The sequence below is a fragment of the Nylanderia fulva genome, unplaced genomic scaffold (genome assembly GCF_048542155.1).
Source record: "Nylanderia fulva isolate GAGA-0341 unplaced genomic scaffold, ASM4854215v1 Scaffold1, whole genome shotgun sequence".
NCBI classification, from domain to species: domain Eukaryota; kingdom Metazoa; phylum Arthropoda; class Insecta; order Hymenoptera; family Formicidae; genus Nylanderia; species Nylanderia fulva.
The window spans coordinates 7,281,259-7,294,791 of record NW_028189192.1 but is presented as its reverse complement, the minus strand read 5'-3'; the positions used below and the strand labels follow the sequence as shown (position 1 = coordinate 7,294,791).

Sequence of the window (13,533 nt, the reverse complement as noted above, 5' to 3'; positions counted from 1 at the left end):
CACAATTTTTCATCATTATTAATGATTTAATAGCACCATAGATGTGTATTTTTTCGTACTTATATATATTCAGAGAATTAACAAATTAAATTATAATATATTGTTTAATATTTTTATATTACATGTTTAAGCGAAAGACAAAAATATTAAAATATTAAAAAAATATCTTTGTATGTCTATGATTGTTTCTTAGATATTTAAAACTTCATTTTTATATAATAATTATACATGTATAATGTATAATAATTACATATATATTAATAATTTCATCTTTAGTATCATTATTGTGAATTGTGGTGCCATCTGTGGTGCAAAAAATAAACGAAGTACAAATGTCGATCGCGCGATAAAGAAATTTAAACAAAATAACTCTAAGGAAAGAGTCAAATTTTGACGTTTCCGTTAACAGATCCAAAGCATTTTTTAAATTTAATATTGTATGAAAAGGCGAAAATATTTTTTTATTGGTAACATTTTAACATTCTTTTTCTGTCTTATAATTTTTCTGTCTTTCTATCTTTATCTCTATATACCTTATTTGTATATGACTATTTGCTTTTATTTTCTTTATTGAGGTTATAGAGGTTATAGATTAATTATATTTACAAAATTGTTACAAAGTTTTGTCAATATATTGATATCCCTATTTAGCACACGTTATTTGTTAACTTCTATAAATGACAAAATAATAAAAAAATGTTCTCATTATTTTTATTATTATATATATATCTTGTCGAGATGTTAATCAAAACGATTTACGGCATTATTCATATATAATATAATTAATATAAAGATCTTTTTTTAATTTTTGTTTTTATATTTTATGTATTATATAAATAATTTATAAATTTAATTCAATACACATATGTTTTTATTTTAGTGTATCTAGGATGGATTTTGCAAAACAATCTGTTATGTAACAAGTTTGATATAAAGAGGATTTATCGTCAATTTGATGATAGTAAAATAAATTCTATAATATAAAAATCTCATAAGATATCTCACCAACAGAGTATAATTGCCTAAGTCAGCACATCTGAGTAAAAAGGTAATGATATGTATATCTCATCAATAGCTTTAATAAAAAGTAAACACAAGAAAAACAAAATGTAAGTGTGATTACAAATTAGAATAATAATAATAAACCTATATATATATAAGGATCTCTATACTAATCTTCACATTTTACGTTTATAATATCTGACAGATTCATCATTTAAACAAATAAGCAATGTGTAAAAAGCACAATGGATCGGAAATGAGAAAAACAGGAAAGTAGAAAAGAAAGAAAGGAAGAGGAAAGGAAGGAAGGAAGAAAGAAAGAGAAGAGTTCTATTTCATATCTCCTGAAAAATTCATTATTTAAACAAAATAATGTGTAAAAAGTTCTACGCATAATGGATAGGAAATGAGAAAAAGGAAGAAGAAAAGAAGAAAGAGAATTCTACTTCATCTCCCGAAAAATGTCCGAATAGAAGAAGATAAACACCGACATAAAGGCGTAGAAAGTGTTGCATTGTACGACTTGAAAATCGCGGGTGACCTGCGCGCTGTTAAAATCAATCAATGAACGTCGACAGCGCGACTACGTCGTGCAGAGATCGCGTTGTCGTCGTCGGTATCGCCGTGTCCGCATTCGGTCCGGTTTACTTTGTAGGGTAGAATTTTAGATACGATTTTCCGTGGCGCCGAGCCGCTTACATTGTTGCGAACTGAGTCATGTAATTGTGCGTGGTGACAAAATGCCGCCAGGTCGCGAGGATATGGAACTCTGTACCGACAAGGTCCTCTCCAAGGGTAGAATCTTACAGGAGCTCACAAAAGCTGTCAAATTGGTAAGCGAGCGGAACATTGTTAGAAAGGCCGTCTCTATCTCCGTATAAATGCATGTACAGCTGTCAATGCAGCTGCGACTGCACATGCTTTCATATATGCTCCAAATAGTATACGCGTGAAAGATGACAGTTCGGCGACAACTCCCCTACAACGCCTTTCTTCCTCCCTTTCTTGTAGGCACGTATTTCGCATTTAGAAACAGTGCTCGAAATTCCGAGATATGGTTCTGACAAATTATATTTCAAATGACAAAGATATGAAGAAGTATGCCCTCTGCAGAGGATTGAAAATGTTACAATCCAGATGAGTTTGATCTCGGATGCTGTAAAAATACGAGAGACGTGTCTTACGTCAATCGTCAATCGTAGTTTCATTAGTGACTTTTACGTGACTATGACATCGAAGTCCGAGCTAATGTTACACTGGTTCTTATTTCTGATATTTTGCCATTGTCAGGAATAAGCATACAGATAATTTTTGCACACCTTTAAAATTAAAATTTTGTCGACAATTACATTGATTATACCTACTTTTTAATCTCGGAATTTCTAAACTTATTGTTAGCAGTAATTAGTAATCAGGATTTTGGTATCACATACACACACACACGACTGATATAGGAGCAATTTCTAAGGCGCGCCCGTTATTTATATTAATTGCTATATTTTCTTGTTGCACATTCATGAACGAAAACGGTGTTAATTTTTAGAATTGAGTGATGTAGATTGTCTTACGAATCGTTTAATCAAAAAACTTGAAATAGGTCGCTGAGACCGTCACGATTACACACGCATTTCTTTTGTGCTAAATTTAATTCTTTGATTGTGGAGATGGTTTCAGGATCCAATCCCATTAAATAAATTGTTGAAAAATTAATTAGAAATTCGTATAAATTTATATTAATATATGATATATCATATAATATATATTATTATAATATGCACATGTACATTTTTAATAAGGATTTTCGGAGCTTTCACTTTAGAAAAATATTACAAAAACAAAAAATTAGTTATAGAATATATATAAATACACGTATATATAAAACACATATATATAAATACACGTATACATGTATATATCTGGGATGGTGCAAACTTCTGGTCGCGAATTAATCACGACGTAACGCGACTCGAAATCGAACGTGCGCATACAAAGGCGTCCAATCTTTGCGTGGATTTTTGCTCGTGTATGTATACATCTTCAAATTTCTTGCTAAAAATGAATTTTATTTGTCTAGCTTTTTCGTAGTATTGCGGAGAAATGTGTCGCTTTCGTCAAAATTACTTAATTACGTTGACATTCCAATGACAGTCACGCAGATGCGCGCTACATGGAACAGCTGATATCTGTCTTTTTTTATACTTTCTTTTATCTTTCTTCTTTTTTTTACTTTGATTATTGATTTATATATTTATTTCGCACATACATTTCAATGTAAAAAATAAAAATAATATATAAGACATTATTGTTCTATGTTAGATCAGTGAAAGTAAAAAACAAATGTGCTCTTAATTAATGGTGCAAGCCGAAGTATTTGTTTAAAAATAAAATCATAAGTATATGTGTTATATAACATATTTTATATAAATATTTCTTTGCTCTTGCTATAAAAAATTTTATGTCTGCAAAGTTTGCTTGCGAATACAATTGCTGTCAGAACAGATATCAGTACCAATAATCTAGTCATGTATTCAGTTCACATTCTTTTGTTGTTAGATGCTTTTTATATTTTCTATAATTTTTTATTTATGGAATAATAAGCTTTAGTCGAAGCATGAACAAGTGTTCTAATTTTATTGATATTCACTGAAACATTTATTTTATTCAGATGATTAATTAATACTGCTGTTTTAAATAAAGTATAATTTTCCAGCATTATTAATTTGGAATTTTTTTACATATTTTTTTATTTTGTATATATTAAATATATAGTATATTATATAATATATATAAATTATTATATATATATTTTTTATAGTAATATAAAAGACTTTACTATTATGTACTTTTGATATGAATGCGAACAAAATAAAATAATCAACTTTATAGAATGAAATGTTTTGCTTCGCATCTTATATACATATATATTTTAATCCTATTTTTTAAATTTATATTTATAATGTACTTCTATTTTGTTACATTTTTTTCCAATAAAAATAATACATGTGTTGAACAGGTCTACGCCCAAAGTCTTTATGGTACTGTGGTCTTGGATGGTGATTCCTGGTTGGTTTATTGGTTGGACCGGGCATTACGTCATGGACTGCGTGTAGAGAGACATGGATATTGGGGTACTGCTAGAGAACTTAGTCATCAGGACACTGTTGTAGTCATTCACGCATTACAGAGTGTATTAACTTCTATTGGAAAAGGTATGCTTTGATGTCACGTTCAAAAGTAACTGCTATTTGATTTGACATATGTGCTACTCTCTCAATTCTCATTTAATGATCAATATGTATTTAACAGCAATTATAACTTTATCTTATCATAAAATATTGAAATATATTGAACCGATATAAAATAATAATTTATGGTTGACAATTACATCACATGTTTTCATAACAATTATATCTGTGATATACAATAAGAAATAATTATATTTATGCAATGGTAAAGTTTAATTGTATCTAAGACTGAATATGTTTCAACATTTCTTCTTATTTGTATTAAATTATTATTAATATCGTGTAGGTCGAGCATGGCTTTATCACACTCTGAGTGAGGGCAGTTTTGAGAGCTATCTGGCCTGTTTACTGCGAGACACCAAGACGTTAAAAAAGCAGTATTTTTCACACGCACTTGTAAGAGATGCTGATAAAACCAATCAATTGGTAAATCTTCTCGCCGGTTTGGAAAATGTATCCTTCACGTTGCAATTGGTACGTCAAACTGATGTGATAAATAATTTATAAATAGTATAAAGCGTTTAAGAAATATTGATATTTTTACGAAAAATATAGAATCAACTTTTTATCTTTTTTTTTTGTTGAATGTTTGGCACATCATGTAATTTTTATTTTTGTTTCTCTCTATGCAGAGATACTAATATCACCCCCTGGTTACACTTATCGCGTTAATGAATAACACCAATCACATATATAGATAGATCTTTTTATATAAGGTCGCGAAGGGTTATCATTATATTTACGAGTACTTACTTTATTTGGTACGAATTATATATCAATCTGTTTATTCATGGAAAATTTCTGTGAACATGTTGTTAGAAAGAAAAGATATTTGTACAGAGTTATCTAAAGTTGTTAAATACTTTAATATCTAATTGATATTATATGATTGTATTGATTAATGAAACTAATATTGTATACAGGATGTGACATATTTAGACACATGCAACTATATGCCACAGAGGCCTATGAGCATAAATCCATCAGGAACGGTCTTATCGTTGCATCTTAGGTCTTCTAGTGTTTCATCGAGCCTAGCTTCTCCAGGTGATAGTGGTGTTGCATTCGACAGTGATATGGATCTTGCAAACGAAACTGATGGCAGCAGTTATAAAGAGGTAAGATAAAAAAATTATGCAAAATAATCTTAATATTTATTGAAAATTAATATACATATACATATATGTATAAATCTTTTTTACAGGAGGATTTTTCGATGGATGATATTCTTAAATGTCGAAATAATAGGTATAAGACAATTATTAACAATCGCATGGAAGACAATAAGAATTTTGGATCTAGCGATTCCAGCGAAGATGGTAAAACGCCAATGCAATCACCGGCAATTACTAAATTTCAAACTGTCATGATGACAAAAAATGATATAGTTAACCAGAATATAACGCGAAAACTGGACGACAATGAAATGGATTGCTCTAGTTTGGAAACTCTCAAAGATTATGATTTTTATAGTAGGAGTCTTGACGATGCAAAATTGGAGAAAACGAACAAAATCGATAATGGTATAAAGGACTTTGGCAAGAGGAGCACTTATTACAGCGATACTCCTGCTTACAGTTTTAAGAAGAATATAGATCCTCGTAATTCCTATCTAATCAACAATGATACAAATCTGTTGGAGTTAAGCATGACAATCTCCGACTGTGATAACATGGATGCTCCTTACAGTATTCTGAACACAATCAATATGACGGACACTAGCATTCTATCTTCCTCCAGTTCAGAGGCTATAGTACAACGTAGGCAACGTAAAAAAAAGCGTGGTGAAAGTAAGAAGCGAGTCAGCTTTCATGAAGACATACTGAAAACGATGAAGCTGGAGGACGACGAAAACTATGCTGATTTCTCCATGAGTTTTTTGTTGCCCAGTTCCGTTCTAAAAAGAGACGCTCAGAAAGGTAGATACAGTTGGTGCGCGCACGGAGATTCGCCGTACGTGCAGAAGAATACCAATGACGGTAGGAACGTGTACTCGGATTGTTATTCATTTTCGTCATCCTCGTCGAGTGTATTTGACAGCGATGGAGACAAACAGACATCATCGAAGATGTGTATTGACATGCCGTGTCAGCGTAATTGCAGGTGTAATTGCGGCTTATCCTTGTTGGAACGTGGAGCACCAGAAGGTCAGGAAGACCCGGCTAAAAGCCTAAGGCCTAAAATGGAAATAGAATTGGAGGAGAACGAGGCTCAGGAAGCCTATATCGTCGAAAAAGCCTGTGGTAATATTGTCGAGGATCCACCATCCAAAGTAGAGATGCCACAGATGGTAAATCCGAAGAAATGCGCCAATTTGAATGATTGGTCGGACGTGGAAAGTGTGACATCTGAGTTAGAAGATCGTAAAAGTAGCAGACACTTAGCTTCACCGTCGAAGAAGCGCAATATGACGGCGATATTAACGGGCGAGAGCAGCAGCAAGCTCTTGACACCACCTCTGCGTCAGGCTCCATCGAAAACATCATTGTTGAGTAGATTTTTAAAATCTATCACTGAGAGGAAGTTTGAGATTAAGAAGAACAAGAAACCGCCGAAGGTAAATACCTTATACATCAAAGGAATTAAGACCAACTACGATTCTTTCAAAGATTTTAATGACAATCTTGACAAAGAGATTCAAGAGAACGTGGCCGCTGAAAAACAGGAATTTAGCGGCGAAAAAGTAAGCCTAAAACTACGTGAACTTTTCAAGAGACATATCTATCGCGACAAAACGGAAGAATTATATAAAGTCTACAAAGTGCAAAGTTCGTACATGACGAACGGCGAAAGTAAGCCAATGATCGCGTTATTGACGGACAAAACATTATATTTAACTGGTTCAAAACTGGATCACTCTTATAGCAATCAGTTCGTTATTCCTTATAATGAATTGGATGTTATTATGGTAAGAAAATTTTAAATAATATATATATTTTTTTTCTGAAAATATACATTTTGCTAACGAAAATATATGTTTATCTATTTCTAGATTGGACCGAACGCACAAAGTATTTTGATTTCAAACGCCGATTGTGAAATGCAGTATCTATTCTCCACTGGCAGCTCGCAAACTACCTCAGAATTAATCGGTCATTTAGAGATGGCTATGAGACGATCACCATCAAAACCGAGACTTCCTGCTGTCAAAGAATTGAATTATGAAGATATGCACATTTTGAGAAATTCAATTCTTAATGACACAGCTGTACATCCTGTACGTAAATATTTTTCTCCAATTTATTGCTCCTATATTGTATAGGATGTCTATTGCATTTTTATTCAAAAATTGAATACATAATATGTGTCTTAACAATTAAGTTACACATTAATTATTAAAAAATAGAATTTATTTTAATATAGTATATAATTCGTATTATTAGTTTCAATAGTTCTTTATAAATTTTAGAATATTTTATATTTCATTGTTGACAATTTTCTAATTGCGAGGCTTTCTAATAATGCATGATTGTAAAAGATTATTTTTAATTTTATTTATTATCTTTACAGGATGAGAAAATCGAACATTATAGCCTTATTTATATGGAAGATGAACACATGTCGCCGCCTAGTACACCGTGTGGACCAACAAAAGAAGGCGATTTGATGTTTCGTCCACATACCTATCAACACTTGCATCCGAACGCTCCTACGAATCCCTGGGAGGCCGGTTATTTCGTATTAAAAGGCGGCGTCGTTTACATGTTCACGGATTCGAATCAGCGACTTCCCAAGCGTGCTATACCTTTAAAAGGAGGCTTATGCCAAGGATGTCGAAGGATTCCCAATTCTCACCGACCTCATACTTTCGAAATATTATTAAAACCCAACAAATCATATCAATTCGCCGCTCCGGATGAATATGTAGCTTCCGAATGGCTACAGAGTTTTGTTCAAAGCGCATCGGGTCTATTTGATTGTACAGAAAACAAAGAGCCAAAACCTTGCAGCCTCATCACGACTACGAAACATCTAGTGGCAATGAAGGAAATCCATCCTGGCACACAAAGAGGCCAAACGCTCTCGTGTGCTTCTATTAAGGATTTAGCAGCATTTAGAGTGCCATTAGTACAACAATCATGGTGCATATTGGTAAGTACATATCAATCTGAATGTATAATGCAGGGATTGTCAATTTCATATTTTATTGAATATACGTAGATTAAGAAAGATATACAATATTGTGCACATTGTAGGAATTCGCATGTCGAGAAGTACACGAAAGCAGTGGTGATTGGATCATATATTTCACGAATCACACCGAGCTCTGTGCGTTTAAAGAGATTTTGGAAATATTATGGGCTAATGCAAACTTGGTATGATATAATTATTCTGTATTAAATATTATATGTAAATTATATACTAACACATAGTTTCTTGATTACTTTTACAGGGTGAATTTCCTATGGCAACACTTCCACCAGAGGATAAATTACAGCGACGTTGTTCGGATGCTAGCAGAGATTTGGAACATGCGTGGCGATATCTGTTACCACCAGCTTTAGAATGAATGAAAAATATACCGACAATATACACCATCATTTAAAAAATTATTTTATCATATCGCTATAAAAGAAAGATGGAACTCTCGTGATAATGCACGTGAATATTCAGGTAATTACGTATATTTGAAAATTGAAATACTAATATGTCGTATATGGAAGATATATCGCTTGTGCAATATAATCCAAATTCCTTTTGTTGCAAATTAAATGCCATGTATCTGTCACGTCAAACTAGTTGATGTTATTTTATGGCTTATAGATAAAAAAAAAACAGATGTCCTTATTCGGACATGTGACACCTGATTAGTGGCATAATTTATGGTAATTTTTTAATTTTAAGATCAATATATTCTCACAATATTCCTATATTGAGAAAGATTGATCATTAGAGAAAAATCTTACATATAAGATATATAAGTCACCTCGAATATATAGACTATTTAGGGTAGATGCAAAACAGTGCATTATCTTTCTCCTGTAGCATAAGTCACCACATAATAAGCTATTATTAATTTATAATAATGCAGAGAATGTAATATAATAACTGTGAGACAACACTATTGGTTACTATAAATGTCTATATATTCACATATACTGAGAAGACAAAATCATATGCATTTGAATACGCACTATTGATATTAAAATAGTTATCTATTATCGAAGATAATACTATAAAATTCGAAAACACTTAAAAAGCAGCTTTGACAAAGAATAATACTTCAGAAATTGCTTCTGAAATTAATAAATAATTTAACATTCCTAATAAAGAATTAAAAGTTGATTTTACTTTTAGCATTATATCTTTTTATATATCTTGTAGTATATCTTAAAATTGTGAAATTTTAACTCCATATTTATTAATTTTTTTAATGTACAGGTATGAAATATGAAATATAGGGATAATAATTGCATTATATGCTATTACATGCTAATTTAATATATGTATTTTTATCAATTAAAATGTAAATTGAATCAATTTTTGTTGCATTATCCATTGCATTAAAATTCTTAAATATTTAACATGTTACGAATATGTGTGATAGCAACTTTGAGTTACCAAAATAACTTATGCTTAAAACTTTGAAAATAATTGAATTTTAATATGCTTATATTATATAAAGCTATAATATAAAGGAAACTGTGTGTACATGGGAATTAATTTTTATTTGTGATATAATATTAATATATGAATATATTTGTTATGAAATTTTTTAAGTTATAATCTTATGTTACCAAAGCTACATGAATAGATGCATTCTATATATTCTTGTGAATAAATATCTAATGTATGCATTATTTCATGTAGCACTGATTGTGATATGCCGTAAAGTAATAAACGACAATTGTTAAGTTCGTGAATTCTTATGTGAAATTTATGTAAATTAAAGCATTTACTGTGCAAAAATAAAATCGATTATGTATGTTAATTTTTATTGTGTGAAAAGTATATGGAATTAAATTTTTTACAGATTACAGCCAGCATGTATTAAATGTTATATGTCCGTATACCTTTCATACACAAAAATTCTGTATCATTGTACACAATCTGCAAATTATGATGAATAGAAGATTAATTAAAATATATAAAAAGAATTTGATGTGATATAATTTTGATTTTATTTTTTATTATCCACTTTTTCACTATTTAAATATGTAAATTATCTTTTAAAAAGAGAAAGAAGAAATAAAGCATATTTTATTCTCACATTGATAATTTTATAAATTTTAATAACAATAACGAATGTTTCTTTAATTATTTTCATACGAGATTTTAATTACTTAATACTTTATGTTATATATATAATTTAAAGAGCTGATAATATAATAATTTGATTCTATAATATTGTGCAATAATTGTATCAGATATTATTTTTTTAAAAATATCTCTTTTTATGATGTAAACTACATCGAGTATAATTAAGTACAAATATATATATATATATATATATATATATATATATATATATATATATATTATACTTAATTATACTCGATGTAGTTTACATCATAAAAACTTCTAAAATTAAATATATATATATATATATATATATATATATATATTTCATTTTAGAATTATATGATTTGAAATATGAATTTTAATAAAAATATTTTTAAAAAATGTGAAATCTAAATTTATCTTCTATATTATATCTATGAATTTACATTCGTAAATATAACAATGTTCAATGATTTGTTATTCTATCAATTGCATTTATTCGGGTAGATGATGGCCTCTTGCTCTTTTCAGAGTTTTTACTGTTTCTATATCAACATTTGGATATTGTTCTTTCACAGCTTCGAGATCCAGATTTGGGAATCTCCTTATTAACATTGCAACGCGATTCTTGTCACGACTGAAACAATAAAACAAAGGTTTCCTTGTCTTTTAACAAGAATAAATAGATTGATTATGGCTTTAGTAAATGATAGAATTAATTGCTACAAACTTTCTTGCTTGGCGTTTTTCATTCCAAATTTTTTCTCTGTATAATCGTAGGAATTTCCGAGTTGCATAGCCAGTAAAACCAAACATGTGCCACTTGTGCCATTCTTTATTCATGTATTTTGGCTTGGTATATTGACGCATTCGATAATAAAATTTCAGACCTAGCAAAAAATAAAAAAGCTGTTATTACCTACTTCTTATTATCTTTCTAAAAACAAGTTTTTTTCTTATATAATGGAAGTTATATGAATTATATAAATTTTACCTAGGCGACTATAAACTAATTTTCCAGGACGCTCTCCTGTCTCGCCGGTTTCAAGCATGTGGTACGCTCTATTTCTTTCACGAACAACTGATTCCAAATTATCCATACTAGTTTTAACTTTGTCTATGCGTTCAGGGTTTGGAAAAATCTCATTCTCTTTTTCAGATGCCTCTTCCATAGTCATAAGCATGTTACGTTCCTTTAATAATACATACCTGTTTGTTTAAACATATGAATTTGAGGAATACTGAATAATGTTTACATATATGTAAATAATATCCAAAGGCAAATTTTACCATAGTTTATGAAGATCTGAATTACTCTTCAATCTCAATTCATCCTTTCTCCAGGATCGACCAACCCTCACCTCGTTTTGTCCCCAATTTTTTGGTTCGTCGAAGAATTCCATCAAGTCGCGATAGTCCGGTGTAATGTGTATAAATGCGCAATGCAGAGCTGATGTGCTATATTCACAAATAAAGTGAATTAAAAGATCATTCAAGAACACAAGTGATGCTATATGACCTAACCTTATGTCAGGTAAAATGAAAGATATTAATAAATAATTTACAATTTACATATTTAAAATTAAATGCTTATTACACTGCAAATATCCATAAAACTATTTTAATTTAAAAAAATTAAAAATTACATAGAAAATTAAGGAGATACAAATTCAAGAGTGGGTGAAATCAAATATAAACAATTTATTTAAAAATATAAACACTTTGAGAAAAAGATATAATACAAACCTGCGAAGAGATACATGTTTAGGAAGAGTGATGACACTCCGAGTCAAAGACAAATTTGTGAGAAGTTTTGTTATATTATTCACATTTTTAGAAACATGCATAGCTTTCATCAGTGCCGCCATTTTCTCTAATTTTATTGGGGTATGTTCTATCGTAGAGTTAAGGTGCATTTTCAGTGTGGGTCCACATGTGGCGCCTTTCCATCTGCACAAATGTGGACGGACAGTTTACGAACGTACCAGCGTAAATTAAAATAGAGATTAATTTTTCATAAACACCTTTGTGAATGGCATTAATTGCTTATTTTTGAATGTCATTTTTAAAATTGTCGTAACCAAATTTCGATTTCAAAACGTTCTGCAACATCTTTTAATACTTATAATTATATGTATATATAGGTATTTATCGTTGTACGCTTCCTTGAATGTTTAATATCAGATGCACCCAGATAGAAATGCCTGATGATCAGATTTCATCATGTCATGATCTGATATTGATTGAAATGTGTTATTGTATATCTTGTAATCATATTATGATGATAAGTATCATGAGCACAAGTTACATATACATATAATGAAAAATGTAAGCTCAGATACTAATTTGATATATATATATATATGTACTCATAATGATATTTTTTGCAAAAATTTTAAAGATATAAATATGTCCGTGTTTTGAGCTCTTGTAGAAATTTATCACTATAGTAACGCCAATAATTCATCACTTATTTCGAGTATTTTTAAAATATACTGAAATACAGCAGCAAACACGGTATATAAATGTTATATACATCAAGCATGTTACATGTAACGTATATGTTAGTTGTAATGTAACATTTTTAATAGAACATATATTAATTACATTGTAGTTATATCGTCATTATATCTCAAAATAGCACTCATTTATCAATACATCAATGTGCTATTTGGTATATAATTACAATATAACTACAATGTAATATATGTTATATTAAAAATGTTACATCTATGAGTGGGAAATTACAACTAACATGGATGTTACATGTAACGAACACGTTATATTACTTGTTACATTCCGTTTTCTTGTGGCAATGTAACTGTTATATATCTGTGTTTGCTGGGAGTAATTTAAGTACTCAAAATAAATGATAAATTAGCGTTACTAGTGATAAATTTCTATAAGGGAGTAGCATATGAGCCAGCATCTGTGTCTATTTTTGTCATCATGTTTTAAGAAATATTATGAGTACATAATATGAATACAGAATGCATAATATTTTGCTATCTGGGCAGTTGCTACTTTGCACGTATCAGATGCAGTAGTTATTTTTTGGATCTAA

At 30.1% G+C, this 13,533-nt stretch overlaps 2 protein-coding genes across 2 annotated transcripts; one reads left to right on the top strand and one right to left on the bottom strand.

Moving 5' to 3' along the window:
• Positions 1–962: 962 nt before the first annotated feature.
• On the top strand, positions 963–10,179 carry prd1 (pleckstrin homology domain-containing protein pruning defect 1). The gene is made up of 10 exons (XM_029302967.2): positions 963–1,048; positions 1,208–1,835; positions 4,016–4,211; positions 4,534–4,721; positions 5,171–5,365; positions 5,452–7,155; positions 7,240–7,464; positions 7,758–8,339; positions 8,444–8,563; positions 8,641–10,179. The coding sequence occupies exons 2-10, from the start codon at positions 1,743–1,745 to the stop codon at positions 8,755–8,757; spliced, it is 3,420 nt and encodes a 1,139-aa protein (XP_029158800.1). The 5' UTR covers positions 963–1,048; positions 1,208–1,742; the 3' UTR covers positions 8,758–10,179.
• Positions 10,180–10,873: 694 nt separating this feature from the next.
• On the bottom strand, positions 10,874–12,351 carry mRpL47 (mitochondrial ribosomal protein L47). Its single transcript, XM_029303003.2, has 5 exons — positions 12,216–12,351; positions 11,760–11,927; positions 11,464–11,678; positions 11,200–11,359; positions 10,874–11,106 (listed from the first exon to the last, which is right to left on the bottom strand). Exons 1-5 carry the CDS (start codon positions 12,335–12,337, stop codon positions 10,965–10,967), a joined length of 807 nt encoding a protein of 268 aa, XP_029158836.2. The 5' UTR covers positions 12,338–12,351; the 3' UTR covers positions 10,874–10,964.
• Positions 12,352–13,533: the final 1,182 nt, after the last annotated feature.

Bases quoted from the DNA above. Each gene is read 5' to 3' on its own strand.
- prd1 (XM_029302967.2), top strand. From the start codon at position 1,743: ATGCCGCCAGGTCGCGAGGATATGGAACTCTGTACCGACAAGGTCCTC. The intron at 1,836-4,015 runs GTAAGCGAGCGG...TGTGTTGAACAG, and splicing joins TCACAAAAGCTGTCAAATTG to GTCTACGCCCAAAGTCTTTA. The intron at 7,156-7,239 runs GTAAGAAAATTT...ATCTATTTCTAG, and splicing joins ATGAATTGGATGTTATTATG to ATTGGACCGAACGCACAAAG.
- mRpL47 (XM_029303003.2), bottom strand. From the start codon at position 12,337: ATGGCGGCACTGATGAAAGCTATGCATGTTTCTAAAAATGTGAATAAT. The intron at 11,679-11,759 runs GTAAAATTTGCC...TTAAACAAACAG, and splicing joins TCAGATCTTCATAAACTATG to GTATGTATTATTAAAGGAAC. The intron at 11,360-11,463 runs GTAAAATTTATA...ATTTTTTGCTAG, and splicing joins ATTAGTTTATAGTCGCCTAG to GTCTGAAATTTTATTATCGA.